This window comes from Panulirus ornatus, chromosome 32 (assembly GCF_036320965.1).
Source record: "Panulirus ornatus isolate Po-2019 chromosome 32, ASM3632096v1, whole genome shotgun sequence".
Lineage (NCBI taxonomy): Eukaryota > Metazoa > Arthropoda > Malacostraca > Decapoda > Palinuridae > Panulirus > Panulirus ornatus.
The window spans coordinates 24668826-24682862 of record NC_092255.1 but is presented as its reverse complement, the minus strand read 5'-3'; the positions used below and the strand labels follow the sequence as shown (position 1 = coordinate 24682862).

The window sequence follows — 14037 nt, the reverse complement described above, 5'->3', positions numbered from 1 at the left end:
GGGGTCAAGTCCCTAAGCACTACCTGCTGGGGTGGAGGAAGATCAGTGTCCAATGCAACCATATTCAATCTAAATTATCTTACCTCATAATATCCATATCTAGAGCAACAGGCAACACCACAACATACACAGATGCTGATAATTGTCTAGACATGAGAGAACTTGGGAGAACCGGGCAATGTTCAAATCGAAATTTATTCTTAGAAAGATTTCCGGGCCACATATGTGGTTTGATCAACACTGGCCAGCGGTTTAGAGAGAAAGTGGAAAACACACACGGAGACTATGCTACTGGAGGGCTTAGTGGGGAAGCCAGGGCTTCTCAACACCTGCCAGGGACACTGACTACAGCAGGAGGACCAGGCTGCTTGATACTGGTGGAGGGAGGCACTGGACGAAGACATTACTGGTGGGGATGGTAGTACTAATGGAGGCAGATACTGTGGAGGCGATGGTGGAGGTGATTCTGAGGAAGAAAGTACCAGTGAGTGAAGAAGATGGTGAAGGAGGTGGAGGTGCTAAGGGAGCTTAATCTTAGCTCAGGTGATGTGTAGACTAAGCCAGCTTACCTGGTCCTTCCTCCAGCAACTGCTGGAGAGGTGGAAGACCAGGAGGAAGAGAAGGAGGAGGAGGAGGAAAAGACCGCTTATTCTTTTTCTTCTTATTTCTAACAGTTTTGTACTTAAAAAATCCTGTGCCTTATTAGCGCACCTGACATATCTCTCTCCAACCATCCCCTTCCGTTCGCTGTTCTGTTGCCTCCTCCCTCTGTTTACCGGGTATCATCTTGGCCCCAGCTCATGTGAAGTGTCTGCGTTTCTCCTAACCCACAGGATCTGCACCCAGGACACGCGATCGGCTGTTGCTTCCCGTAGCTTCAGTGTGGAGACCAACCACACGAGAATGAGTCTTTATGGTGACTCATTTCCTCACAGAGCGAAGCTGTGAAACTCCCATCATTCTGCCGCCATTCCCTCTTTCTATAATCTTTCCATTTCCAAAGATCGGGTCAACGAATACACAAGGAGCTCTAATTAATCTCACTGTAATTTTTTCCTTTCTTTTCGAGAAGCTCATAATAACTATACCTTTTTCGACCTAAATGACATCGATTAAAACATGCTTTTTGCCCTTATCAGAGGAAAAACAAAGGGGGCAGTGTGGAGAGAAAGAGAGAGAGAGAGAGAGAGAGAGAGAGAGAGAGAGAGAGAGAGAGAGAGAGAGAGAGAGGCTAGGTGGGGAGGCAGGAACTCACCAGGCGGTGGCCATCTGGGCGGTGAAGTCGGCCCCAAGCGGGTAGGGGTACTGGCCCGAAGCCGCGAACGGGTACACAGGGGGCCGGAGACCTGCAACACAAACACAAGACCTTTACTGCAACACGTATAAACCCGTACAGTACTGCAACACAAACAGAAGGTCAATATTGCAACTTATATATAAACCCATAATCTACTGTGACACAAATACTGAATCTTTACTGAAACACAGAAGAACAATATTGCAACTTAAGTAAACCCATAATTTACTGTAACACAAATCCTGAATCTTTACTGTAACACAAACCGGACAATATTGCAACTTATGTGAACTCATAATTTACTGTAACACCAATGTAGAACATTGCAACACATATAAATCTATAAAGTACTGCAACACAAAACACAAGATCAATATTGCACGATAAATATATCCATGAATTACTGTAACACAAATGCAGAATCTTTATTGCAACATGCTGAAACTCGTCAAGTACAGCTGAAAAAACTATAAACATTATTGTATGAAAAAAAATATAAACACCATCATTGTGACACAAACATAAAACATCATAAAACCATTGAACCATTATTTCAAACCTAGATATAAAACTATTAACACCTTATATATATATAAACCCACAAAACTATAAACACCTGAACACTGTCACTGCAAAGACGAGATCAAGCCATTATATAATCAGTGATCCTTGTTGTCTTCAAACACAAGAAAAGGAATATGTGCCTCAGCTACGGGCCAGATGATGTCATCCAATATTCAAGGAAAATAATAACTAAAGAAAAATGACACACTGAATAAAGATGAGCTAAAACAGCAAACACAGATGCACCAGAAACACTTTAGCATCATCCTTGGCGTATTCATTCCCTCGTACAGCGAGATGTAGAATAACACGTTGTCGAGTGATAGTGTGACTTAAACACAGGGAAAAATATATAACAATAAGAGAGTTCTCTAGTGTACAGTGCATACCAACATTTCGATGGTGTTCCTAGTTCTTATAACATCATAAACGTCCACACAACACCTACACAGCCCTGATCGCTTGCAGCACAAAACCTTCTCTGTTACGGTACAGCCAAAACAGTGATCCATGCATATCCCATGCCATCACTGCTCACTGTTAACCCTTTCACAAGATCAATGTTTAACCTCCCCATGGTCACTGTTTAACCTCCACACGGTCACTGTTTAACTTCCATACGGTCACTGTTTCACGTCCACACGGTCACTGTTTCACGTCCAATGGTCACTGTTTATCGTCGACTGTATTACTGTTTAACCTTCGAATGGTCACTGTGCAGCTTCCGCATGGTTACCGTTTAACCTTCACATGGTCACTGTTAACCTCCACATGATCACTGTTGAAACTCAACATGGTAACCGTTTATCCTCCATAAAGTCACTGTTTAACCTCCAAAGGTCACTGTTAACATGCACAAGGTCACCATCTAACTTACACTCGTCACTGTTTAAACTCCCACTGATCACTGATTAACCTTCAATGGTCACTGTTTAACCCAAACTGGTTAACTTCCACAAGATCACTGTTTAACCTCCACATAGCCACTGTTGAACTTTCACATGGTCACTGTTGAACTTTAACATATCCACACACTAACCTCGACATGATCACTGTTTCAACTTCCACATGGTCATTTTAAATTCCACATAATCACTTCATAACTTCCATATGGTCACTTTAAATTCCACATAATCACTTCATAACTTCCACATGATCACAACTTAAATTCCATATGGTTACTTTAAAGTCCACATAATCACTGCTTAAGTTCCACATGATCGCAACTTAAACTTCCACATGAACACTTTAGATTCCACATGATCACCGGCTTAACTTTCATATGGTCACGTTAAATTCCACGTGTTCACTGCTTAACTTCCACATGGTCACTGTTTAACTTCCACATAGTTACACGTCTTGCAATTATAACAAAATCTTACCCTGAGTTTTTCTAAGTTTGTCTTGTTTATTTCTTCAGTAGTCCTTCATTATATATATATATATATATATATATATATATATATATATATATATATATATATATATATATATATATATAATACAAAATATCTAAATACTCTATTTACTTATCATAACTGGCAAATTTGCTTCCATCAACCGAAAATCAACAATCACTGATGAATCGTAGTTGACTGTAACAACACAATTCCACAGACACCCTCACTCTCCCTCGGGAACCTTAAATCCAGATTCTCGTACGTTTTGCAGGACACCAGGAAATCCACGGGGAGGTTCTGACCCCTCTTGAGAAATGTGACACCGGATTTCCAGGCTCTCAAAAGCCACCGGTACCTGGTACGCTGCTTACCCGGCTAACGTCGTCACTGGTACCGGCTGAAATACGAGATCTAAGACAAAAAGATGCAGCTAAAAAAAAGGAGAAAAAAGAAGAAGTGTAATTTCGTGTGGTACATCTCATGATGAAAAGCTTACTGTGGTAAGAGTGGTCGCCTTGCATCCTCTTCCTTATCCTTCCCTAACGATGGTTTCGGAGGTGTACCATCCCTACAGCTACGCCGTCGCGATGTTCCTCTGTTCCGTCAGGCTGTTGGAGGCCGGACAAGTTACTTGACCCAGACATGCCGACTTGGTGGGTACGTACGATCTGTAGGTGGCTGCTGAGGCCCGTCTTAAAAGTATTCAACCATGCACACACAGAGCATTTATTGTGGCTGCAGGATATGTACTTTCTGGATCTATAACATTCACAATGTGTCAGTGGTATTTAAGGAGTCATTCCATACCTGTCGTGCCAATAAAGAGTCATTTTGGAGGATAACATGGGAACCAGGCCTTCCAGGACAGTCTGCGTTCCCGACAGCACAGCCTCGGTGCTCCCACTCGTTCCCAGTGTTCCTGATTCTTAACGGCACCAATGTGGGCGAGGGAAGATCTCTGAATACATTTAGCACTCCGATAGGTATAAATACAGAGTAGTACTGTGTTCGGCAGAGTACAAACCTTCAAAAGCGTCATCACTGGTGTTGTTTCTCCTCTTGAAGGATGAGTAGGATCCAGCCTGCCATTATTTTTGCTAGAGGCACCTGTTGCTCTGTTGTGCCCGCTGGACGTAAGGTCATTACACACTATTACCTCGGGGTCTTCCTCGCTGCTCTCCCGAACTATGACGGTTTCCGTGTCTGTCCGGTATTCTGTAAACTTTTTATTGCTTCACATCTTCCGTAAAAGCGTAGTTAACATTTTTCATCATTAAAGAGCTGATTATCAGTTTCTTTTTTTCTAGTCTCGTTGCGTCTTTTAATGGTAAGATCAGTCTTGTCTTATCTACAAAGGATGATATGAATCTGGCTTGTGTTTGCGTCTATGTCACGTATGAGAATGAGAGGCGGTACAGTCCCCTGAGAGAACAGAGCTTGGGAGCGATGGAAACTGCCCGATTCAAACCGTGTGACCTGTTCGTCAACATCCTCCTTCTGGAGTGAGGTTATAGGAGTCAGTTTCGCTGACGTTCTGGGATCATGCCAGAGTTCAGGCTCTCTTTACAGATGACACTTGGTGTCCGAGCTAATGCTGAGGAGGAGAGGAGGGTTCCAGGAGTCTGGTCCCGGTGAGGAATGCCTCTCCATGGCCTTATTCAGGTCTTGTGGGGGGTTGAAGAATGCAGCCGATGTGTAACGTGGCTGGTCCACTGCTTCGGAAGAAGTCGTTTAGGTTGTCTAAATCACAAATACATAGGAATACAGAGGAATTCAAACAAGAAACCATTGGGTCCTTTCGAGGGTGTTTGTGAACATCTTTAGCTCACTGACCACTGGTTTATCCCTGGTTATCCATGTGTGTGTGTGTGTGTGCGCTCTCCTGGTCTTGGTGGACGATGGGATCGTGTGGTTCTCGATATCCAAACTGTGTATCAACAAGAAGTAATCTGGGTTTTTCTCCTCTCTCTCTCTCTCTCTCTCTCTCTGATGGCTCCTCCTCCTCCTTCTCCTTCCTTTTCCTTGCCTCTCGCACGATTACAGTTTATAGTCCACGCCTTTCACATCATTTGTCGAGTTGCTTTCCCTTTGTTGGCTGAGCTGTGACTTTTTTTTTCCTCCAAGAAGGTCTGCAACTCATCTCCATCTCCTGTAAAGGTCGCTACCTTGCTCGTTCCAGTTTCGACATTTTCTGACCTTTTTCCTGGGCCGGTATGTGTCTCTGGCGCATTGCAAACATTTCACACAGCTCCTCTGATGATCCGTTACCCACGAGCGATTCCCACTGTATTGCAGACAGGTCACTGTTTATTTCCTCCCCATCTTTTTAACGCTTGCAGCTGAAACTGAATTTCAGAATTCACGGCAGTGTGTGTGTGTTACGACGAGATGATGTTTTAGTATCTGAACTCGTCTCTTCCTATCACTGGGTTGTGATCTTAGAACAGCGTATCTGAGATGGTGACCTCGCATACCAGGTCTACATGATTCGTCAAAAGCAATTCCGGTGTAATACTTGTTCTATAAGTTCAGCTGTCTGCTAACACGGAGAACTCGTCGAACAGTCTAATTTGTTCATTTTTTTTTTTTGCAGTTGTTCATCTGAACTGCGCGGGGGGGGGGGGGGGGGGGGTGATAGTCTACAATCATTCTTTCCTTAGCAAATATAACTGTAATTGGATAATTGTTGCCAAGGTTACCTAGAACAACCATGAATTTCTTATTCTATGAATTCTTGTGATGTTGCATCCCTTGGCTGGCAGATGACTGCCACAACTAACTTAAGTGTGTTCGGTCTTAATAATCAACACGTGAACTACACCATGAGAGGGATTTCGTGGCTCAGTTATTCTTCAACACACAGCTCTCGTGTCAGTCATGTACACGATGTAGTTCGGTAATGTACTTCATGTAATGCTCTGTGAAGGTTTCAAAGCTTCAAATTCTGTATTTATTTCCGTCTATAACCACTTAAAATGGAGATTTCCTCAGTTCTGTGTCATTTATAAGTCCCCGTTAGTGGGACACGTGAAGGCCATCACATATCGTGTTGCAAGTTCGTTTAACGATATTTCTTAGATGTTTACCATTGTTCTGCCTTAGTTCGACCGCCGTGGTGGTGTGTGTGTGTGTGTGTTGTGTGTGTGTGTGTGTGTGTGTGTGTGTGTGTGTGTGTGTGTGTGTGTGGTGCTCGGAAGCAAGTTTACGGATGCTTCATCAAGTTGGACAGGGCAGCCCGGAGCCCCGTTCCTCCTCACGGCTGACATTCGGCCTTCGTTTTCTTCTCCAGGTCTGTATCTACAGACACACGTGTCGCGGGCTGCCCTGCCTGGTCTCCCGTCCTACTGCATGCACAGGCGTGGGTCTTGATCACCCCCATACTGTTCCTCCCACGTGACGACCCCCCCTCACAGCACCGGTCAAAAGATCTCTCCTATGATAATGATGAACACATCTCAGGGCGGCAGCACCTACACCTCTCCTCGACATAGCATTTGCCTTCTTTAGGCATGTATAGGTATTATTATGGGTGCTGGTGTCTATAGTGTCCCCCTTCCAATCTGCCAAACCTACGGCTTATCAATGCACAGTATTTGCATACTTGGGGCTATGCGCTGTTTCCGCAGGGGTGAGTGTAGATTTAAGCACCTAGAGAATGTTGTAATATGTGCGCGCGTGTGTGTGTGTGTGTGTGTGTGTGTGTGTGTGTGTGAGTGTGTGTGTGTGTGTGTGTGTGTGTGATGAACTATTCCAACAATAAGGAAAGGGAAAGGGACATTTACACGTCTGGGATCCCGTGTGTGTGTGTGTGTGTGTGTGTGTGTGGTGGAGGTGACAGGTCCTCGCCCCGCACGTCACACGGCGTCACATGGCGCCATCGCAAGCCTCATGCCAACTGCTAATCAAGCGAGCGTCTAAAAATGGTGGCGAGACACACAACAGTGTGGGATATTGATTTGACAAACAGGTCCGCCGCCACGCCCGTAAACTTGGGTACACACGCAGATTTACCACGCTCGCTGCTCCTAAGGCTGTCATTATTGCTGTTAAATTGTCAGGAAGACAGCGGCGCCAGGTCACAATATACATTATGGAATTATAATTCGAAATAACACGGAATTACGGCGTATGACGTCACGACGACAAGCACACCGCGGTGCTGGCGATAATAAGTTCATGCAGGCATTTCACTGGTTGTAACTGACACACACACACACACACACACACACACACGTCCGAGTAAATGTAGAGAAATGAAGATTAGACGGTGAAAGAAGGCCAAGATAAGAGTATCATCTTACAGGCAACAAACTGCATGAATTTGATTGTAAGAGAGACTTTGGGGGGTCGCTATTATAACTAGCCTTTCACCAGAGACCCACCTTGCCGGAATGGTGAACGAGACAAAGTGTCTGATGGCAAATGTCTGAATCGAATTCAAGTCTATGCATAATGAAACAGTCGGCAAAGTATTCACGTCAATATATCAGGGTAAAGCTAAAATGGTCCTCAAGTTTGGTCAAGGCGCTTAAAGAAGCACAAAGAACTAGTGTAGGATATCCACAGGAGGGCATCAAGCATGGTAATCTGAATGAAGAAAGGCGAGTCACAGGGTGAGTGAGGCTAGAGGCCTCAAATCTTCCCACTATGCAAAAGAGAAGAGTGAGGGGTGACCTGACCACATCCTTTGTTTCTAAACGACTCGATGACGTCAAGTGCGAACAGCTCTTCGAAAGATGTAGGGATATGACAACAAGGGCCCATAACACGACATTAAAGGCGAAACTTCTACGAGAGAATAAAGTGTAATAAGTTGTAGTATAAAGAAACTACAAAAAGATGAAACCTCACCCTCCCCGTACGGTACAAATGGATAATCACACACACACACACACACGAAGTCCTAAACATTCATATACTTCACGTTTTCCTTTCGTTCCTGTGACGGGGGAGGGGGTGGGGGGGGGGGGGCGCTTGTGTCTACCCTCCCACTCGGGTATGGGGTCTGGTCGTGTGAGGGGCCACAGCACACGTCCCTACCTCAACCACTCCAGCAGCAGCCTGGGATGATCAGGCACGCTGCAGATATCTATCCCAACCTCGGGGATTTTTCCTCTGGTTGGTCCATAATATTTCCTATTTTCGTGGGTTCTCGAATTTTTTCCCCCTCAGACTGCTGACAGTTTTTTTTCCTCTAGAGTTCGCTGGTACAACGCGGACCAGCGTCCGACACCGAATGTTTACAATATTTTCACCCACCGGACGCACGGCGCCGTCCGTCCTGGTCAAACGTTGTCACGCATACCTCCACACATCTCTCTCTCTCTCTCTCTCTCTCTCTCTCTCTCTCTCTCTCTCTCTCTCTCTCTCTCCACTACGGAAACAATCTGGTGTGCACAGTGGCCACCATTCCTCCCAGTATTTACTTGGTGGGTACTGTGATACACGAGTCTCACCCAGCTGAATCCAGCAGCTGTCACATCACTAATCTTAAAAATGTAATGTTGGAACACGACACAGTCATCTCGTCTGGGGCATGTAAGGACTTCTGAAAAGTCACCATGCCTGTTCATGCCTGCCTCACTGTAAGAGTTCACAAGACTCATCTTCGGCAGCATCTTAATAGCAGTATCAACTCTGTTGTGGTTTCTTGGGATGGTCCTGTGGAACAATTGCTTCTCGATCCTTGACGCTCATATCCCGTGGTATACTGATGTCTCTCTCTCGTGTATCTGGAACTAATATTACTTTCTTATTTCCGCTCTAGCGATCAAGTGGACGACTTGGAAAAATAAATCATTTTAGTCTCCCATCACGAGCTACGTATTTCCACATTCTGGCATCGCCTGGATATCACGGCATGAAGCTCTGGTTTGTTCCTCGATGCATACGAGAAATGAAAATGACGCCCAGCAGAGATGGCGGACAGTCCCCCGGGGAAGAGAAATTTGAACCCAAGATACGTCATCGTTCACCAGGTTTAAGAAAAAATGTATCATGTGTACGTTACGGTCACACGTCCGTTTTCTTACTTTACCTGGTGTCTTATTTTCCTTCCATGTTCTTTGCCATAACTTTTTGAAATATCGTGTCTTATATTATTTTTTTCCAGTCTGTGTTCTGTTTCCAGGAGCCTTAAAACTTTACGACAGTGACCCCGCAGATGCGACAGGCATGGCATGTCATGCTAGGAGACTGTATAACCCCGGGTTGTGCATATAATCCATTCTATACGCTATATCGCTTTACCTCTCAGTCCCGCCTAAACATTTAGGTTATGTGAAGTCACCACTACTACTGGTCGATAGGTTTTTTGAGTCAATATGCATCTTTTATGATGTCGTGGGGGCTGTGTGAGGGGTATCAAACCTTTTTCAATTAATATCATACTAATGTGTCCATGCTGCTGAAATTATGTAGGTATTTCCAATGAGAGTCACAAGACGCTGCCCCTGAGGTAAAGACGACCAGGGGGAAGACGAGGCCAACCGTTCGTCTTAAAGATGATTACCTTTGTATGAAGAGATAACACACATAGGGAGCACAGGTTTCATAATGAGAGCCAGACAAATGGCTTGATAAGGCTGTTGCCCGCTACTTACACGGTGAGAGCAGTGAAAATGCACATCAGAAAGGACCTGCCAGCCGAACTGCAAACAATCCTAACACAGAATTGTGCATTGGCTGTATTTACAACCATAATATATACATATATATATATATATATATATATATATATATATATATATATATATATATATATATATATATATATATATCCCAAGGAGGTAACTTCCCAGTTGTCGATGCACCAACTTAACTCTATCATGAAGTACAGAATAAAACCAGAATTTTCATTTATTGTTTCTACACAGACATCTTGGAATATCTCCACTGGTTCTAACATTACTGGAAGACCTTTAGCATAACAACCCTACATGTGGCGAACAATGGTGTTTAACATCAACGAAAATACACAAGGCATTGCTTAACTTACATGCAAACATTTTTTCACAATGTTACGCAAAAAATAATATCAACATCACTAGCTTAAGTTACAACACCTTACATAGTTTAATGACTTAAAATCAAATTAACAACATGTTCTAATCATTCTAATATTCAACACGAAAGATAATCTGTGTTTCGTACATATTCTTTATGTTCAACACATAAAACATATATAATTTGTGTTTAATAAATACTCATCCCATCTACCAAGGTCTCTACTGGACATTACATCCTTTGGACATCTTGAACACGACCGTATGACCCTTGGGTATGATGGGATGACCTTTGACCCAACCCTCAAGGATTAGGTCAGAAGCCAGACCACCGTACCCATTAGAGGTCCCGTTGTGCTCCAGCAAATCACCAGAACCATGCAAATCTCCAGCGTGACCCACTAAACTATCACACTCAAACTCCTTTACCTGTACTCCATCGTCGACTGTTCTGGAACGTTCATTAAGATCATTATCTCATTAGTATTTAAGTCTACGGCTACCTACACAGTGCACGGTACATGACAGTGTCAGACTGACCAGCTTTGGGGTCTAGTTGGTAGGGCGGGATGCCCATGTGTGCTGGCGGGGGTTGGCCCAGGGTCTGTCCATTGTGGTACAGGGAGAAGAGAGACCCGCTCGCCGGACCAGCTCCCAGACCCATCTTCTCCGCCGCCTGCAACAACGGAAAAAAAAAATAATCCCATCATCAAAGGCCAAAAGCAGCTGAGAAGGGAGGGGAAAAATGGAGACCAACTGCAGGTCATTTAATCATTGCAAGTAGAGACTAATGCAGTGTGTTCAATTAACGGTGAGGTAAAAATGCCGTAGGAGAGCCAATGGGATTTTAGGGAATTGAACACACTGCACGAGTCCATTAGGGTGATCAAAGTGTTATTAAGAGCATACACAATATACCAGAGTAACAAATCATGTTGATTTGGGTCTTACACACACACACACACACACACACACACACACACACACACACACACATACACACACACACGCACACACACACACATTAAATGTATATGTACTGACAGACACATATTTATCACGAAGGAACATAATCCAACACTCATCAGTGTGTTTGAAGTGACCAGCCTACGACCCTTGAACACGATGTTACGACCATCGAACAACATGATACGACCCTTTGGGTATGATGCCCCGACCTCTGACCTGACCCACGAAGATCAGGTCGAAGTCCTGGCTATTATACCCGGGGGTCGTACCCTCCTGCTCATGGCGTTAATTCGGATATAACACTAAAAGAACCTATCATTATCATTACAATAACAGCAACAACAAAAACTACAATAGTAATAATGACAATAATAATAATGTATAAATAAATAAATAAATGAGCCTACTTCTCCAAGTCGCAGGAAATATACACGTCCCCTCTGCCTGACCTTGACCACTTGATCTCCCGTAACATGTCCTCACTTCCCCTTTCCGTTCCCGTTACTTCCTGACCTTCTCTTAACCTCGGAGTTCCAGTAGAAAGGGGAGGATCGGCATGATGGCCGGTCTAAATGTCGTTGCTACCTAAAGGTGGCTACACGCGGACAATAAGCATATTGCCTGACTCGCGGTTGAAACCGTTTCATTAGGGCAGTAGTACCCCATTTTTATCAGAGGAGATATTGGGTTGTTGGCTAAATAGCTCCTGTAAGCAATTATTTTTTTTTTCTAAAGGTCTGGAACGGTATTGAGGTTCCGTGAGCTATTACCGTGCTGCACAGCGTTGCAGGCGTGAATGTGTGTACCTCTGGATGATCCAAGAGAGAGAGAGAGAGAGAGAGAGAGAGAGAGAGAGAGAGAGAGAGAGAGAGAGAGAGAGAGAGAGAGAGAGAGAGAGAGAGATTGAAACCTGGACCCTTGCCAGTTCCAGGAAGGTTAGGTTCTTGCAATTACTCTCTCCGTTGGCCAGGCCATCCTCCTGACCACCTCGGCAATACACGAATGACGCCCACTACCTCACAAGGTATACTAGACGCCCACTACCTCACAAGGTATACTAGACGCCCACTACCTCACAAGGTATACTAGACGCCCACTACCTCACAAGGTATACTAGACGCCCACTACCTCACAAGGTATACTAGACGCCCACTACCTCACAAGGTATACTAGACGCCCACTACCTCAAGGTATACTAGACGCCCACTACCTCAAGGTATAACATACGCCCACTACCTCAAGGTATAATATACGCCCACTACCTCACAAGGTATACTAGACGCCTACTATCTCACAAAGTACACAAGGGCTTTATTTTTCTCACCCCTCCCCCCAAAGCGTCAGAGCCACACACACCTCATGACCTAATTACTACGCATTACACTAACACTTCCCAGACGCGCTAAAAAAATTTCGCGAGGAACAGCAAAATTCTTATTCAAAATTAAAGAGGCGAAGCTTAGCTCGTGTTCTTGGAAGTTTTACAGCTTCGGGGCTTTGCTACAGTTCCCGTGTGTTTAGTTAATTGTGAATTTAGGATGATCTTTCTCTTAGGATGTGATGATACGAGAATGAGGTGTACGAGGGTCAGAGGACTCAGCGCCGCTGGTGGGAGTCTGGATTCAACAGGGCTGGGGTAATGGCACACACGCTCGGACGGTACACTGTTTGTTGCCTGCTTGAATGTTTGAACTGTGTTACGAGAGTCAAGCTGCTGCTGCTGCTGCAGGCCAGACCTACCTACACCTGCCTGGAAGTTCATCACCCCTTCAGTTCCCTGAAGGGAAGCGGAACTCGTGTGCTCCCCATCACATGAGGAAAGGGGTGAACCAAAGGCGTTTATGTCAGCCCTTCCTTCGGTGAAGGGATGGGACTCGTGTGCTCACATGAGAAAGGGAAGATCCCACAGTGTCTAACTGCCCTTCCGTCGGTGAAGGGGAGGGGGATTCATGTCTTCCCTTCACATGAGGTACCGGGGTGATCCCCTGGAGTGTATCAACCCGTCCAGCCGTCTGGGTAGAAACTCATAAGTTTCCCCTCACACGAGGCACCCCGGCCGCCCCCTCCTCCCCCCCAGTGCCTCCTCATTTACTCATTTCCCTGGGTAATTCTGGCTTGTAGAATCACAATTGAAATCCGAGTGGCGCGTCGCCCGTCGCCTGCTGAATACACCACCATCAGCGCCACCATCTTCCTCTGGTCCCTTGTCCCCCTGAACACCACCTCCTCGGTCCTCCTCCTCCTTCTCCTCTCCCTCTCCTCTTCCTCCATCCAATTTCCTTCCTCTCCTCTTCCTGACATGTCTGGCCTCATCCTCCTCCTCCTCCCGTCTCCCCGGCCCAGGAGGAGGGTTCCTTCCACCGTAATCACACCACTTACGCCACATTTAAGTCGACGACGAATCACCATTTCACATAAGCATCCAATTGACGTCGTCGTCGTCTGCCACGAGAGGCTGGGATGCCCTCCTCCTCTAGGCGGACAAGAGAAGGACATCCCAACACCACACCGCGTCCTCTACCACACCATCAGTCAAAATCCCCCTAAGGGAGCAGGAGAAAGGACACCACACCGTTACCACAACCACCACATCAGACTCCTAACTTCACCTATGTCTACCTTCGTCGGTGTCGGAGACCCATCTCTACCCCCTGCAGGTGGGTCTCTAAAGAAAGCGTCAAGGAGCAACGTTTAATCAACCAGGCTGTTGGTGCCAGCGTGACGTACCCGTCACAGCTTGGCTGATCAGTCAGTCAGACTCCGAAGGAACGTTTCACATCTCCATTTCCCCAGATGGCTCGCC

The 14037-nt window shown here is 45.3% G+C and overlaps 1 protein-coding gene across 10 annotated transcripts in view; it reads right to left on the bottom strand.

Annotated features, from left to right (window-relative positions):
• pan (transcription factor pangolin) overlaps nucleotides 1-14037 on the bottom strand; it is a 649800-nt gene that overhangs the window by 59630 nt on the left and 576133 nt on the right. For all 10 annotated transcript variants that reach the window (XM_071681257.1, XM_071681258.1, XM_071681250.1 and 7 more), the window contains 2 exons: nucleotides 10806-10941; nucleotides 1256-1346 (listed from right to left, as the gene is read on the bottom strand). In XM_071681257.1, the coding sequence (XP_071537358.1) occupies nucleotides 1256-1346; nucleotides 10806-10941 (227 nt within the window). The remainder of the gene's footprint in view (nucleotides 1-1255; nucleotides 1347-10805; nucleotides 10942-14037) is intronic.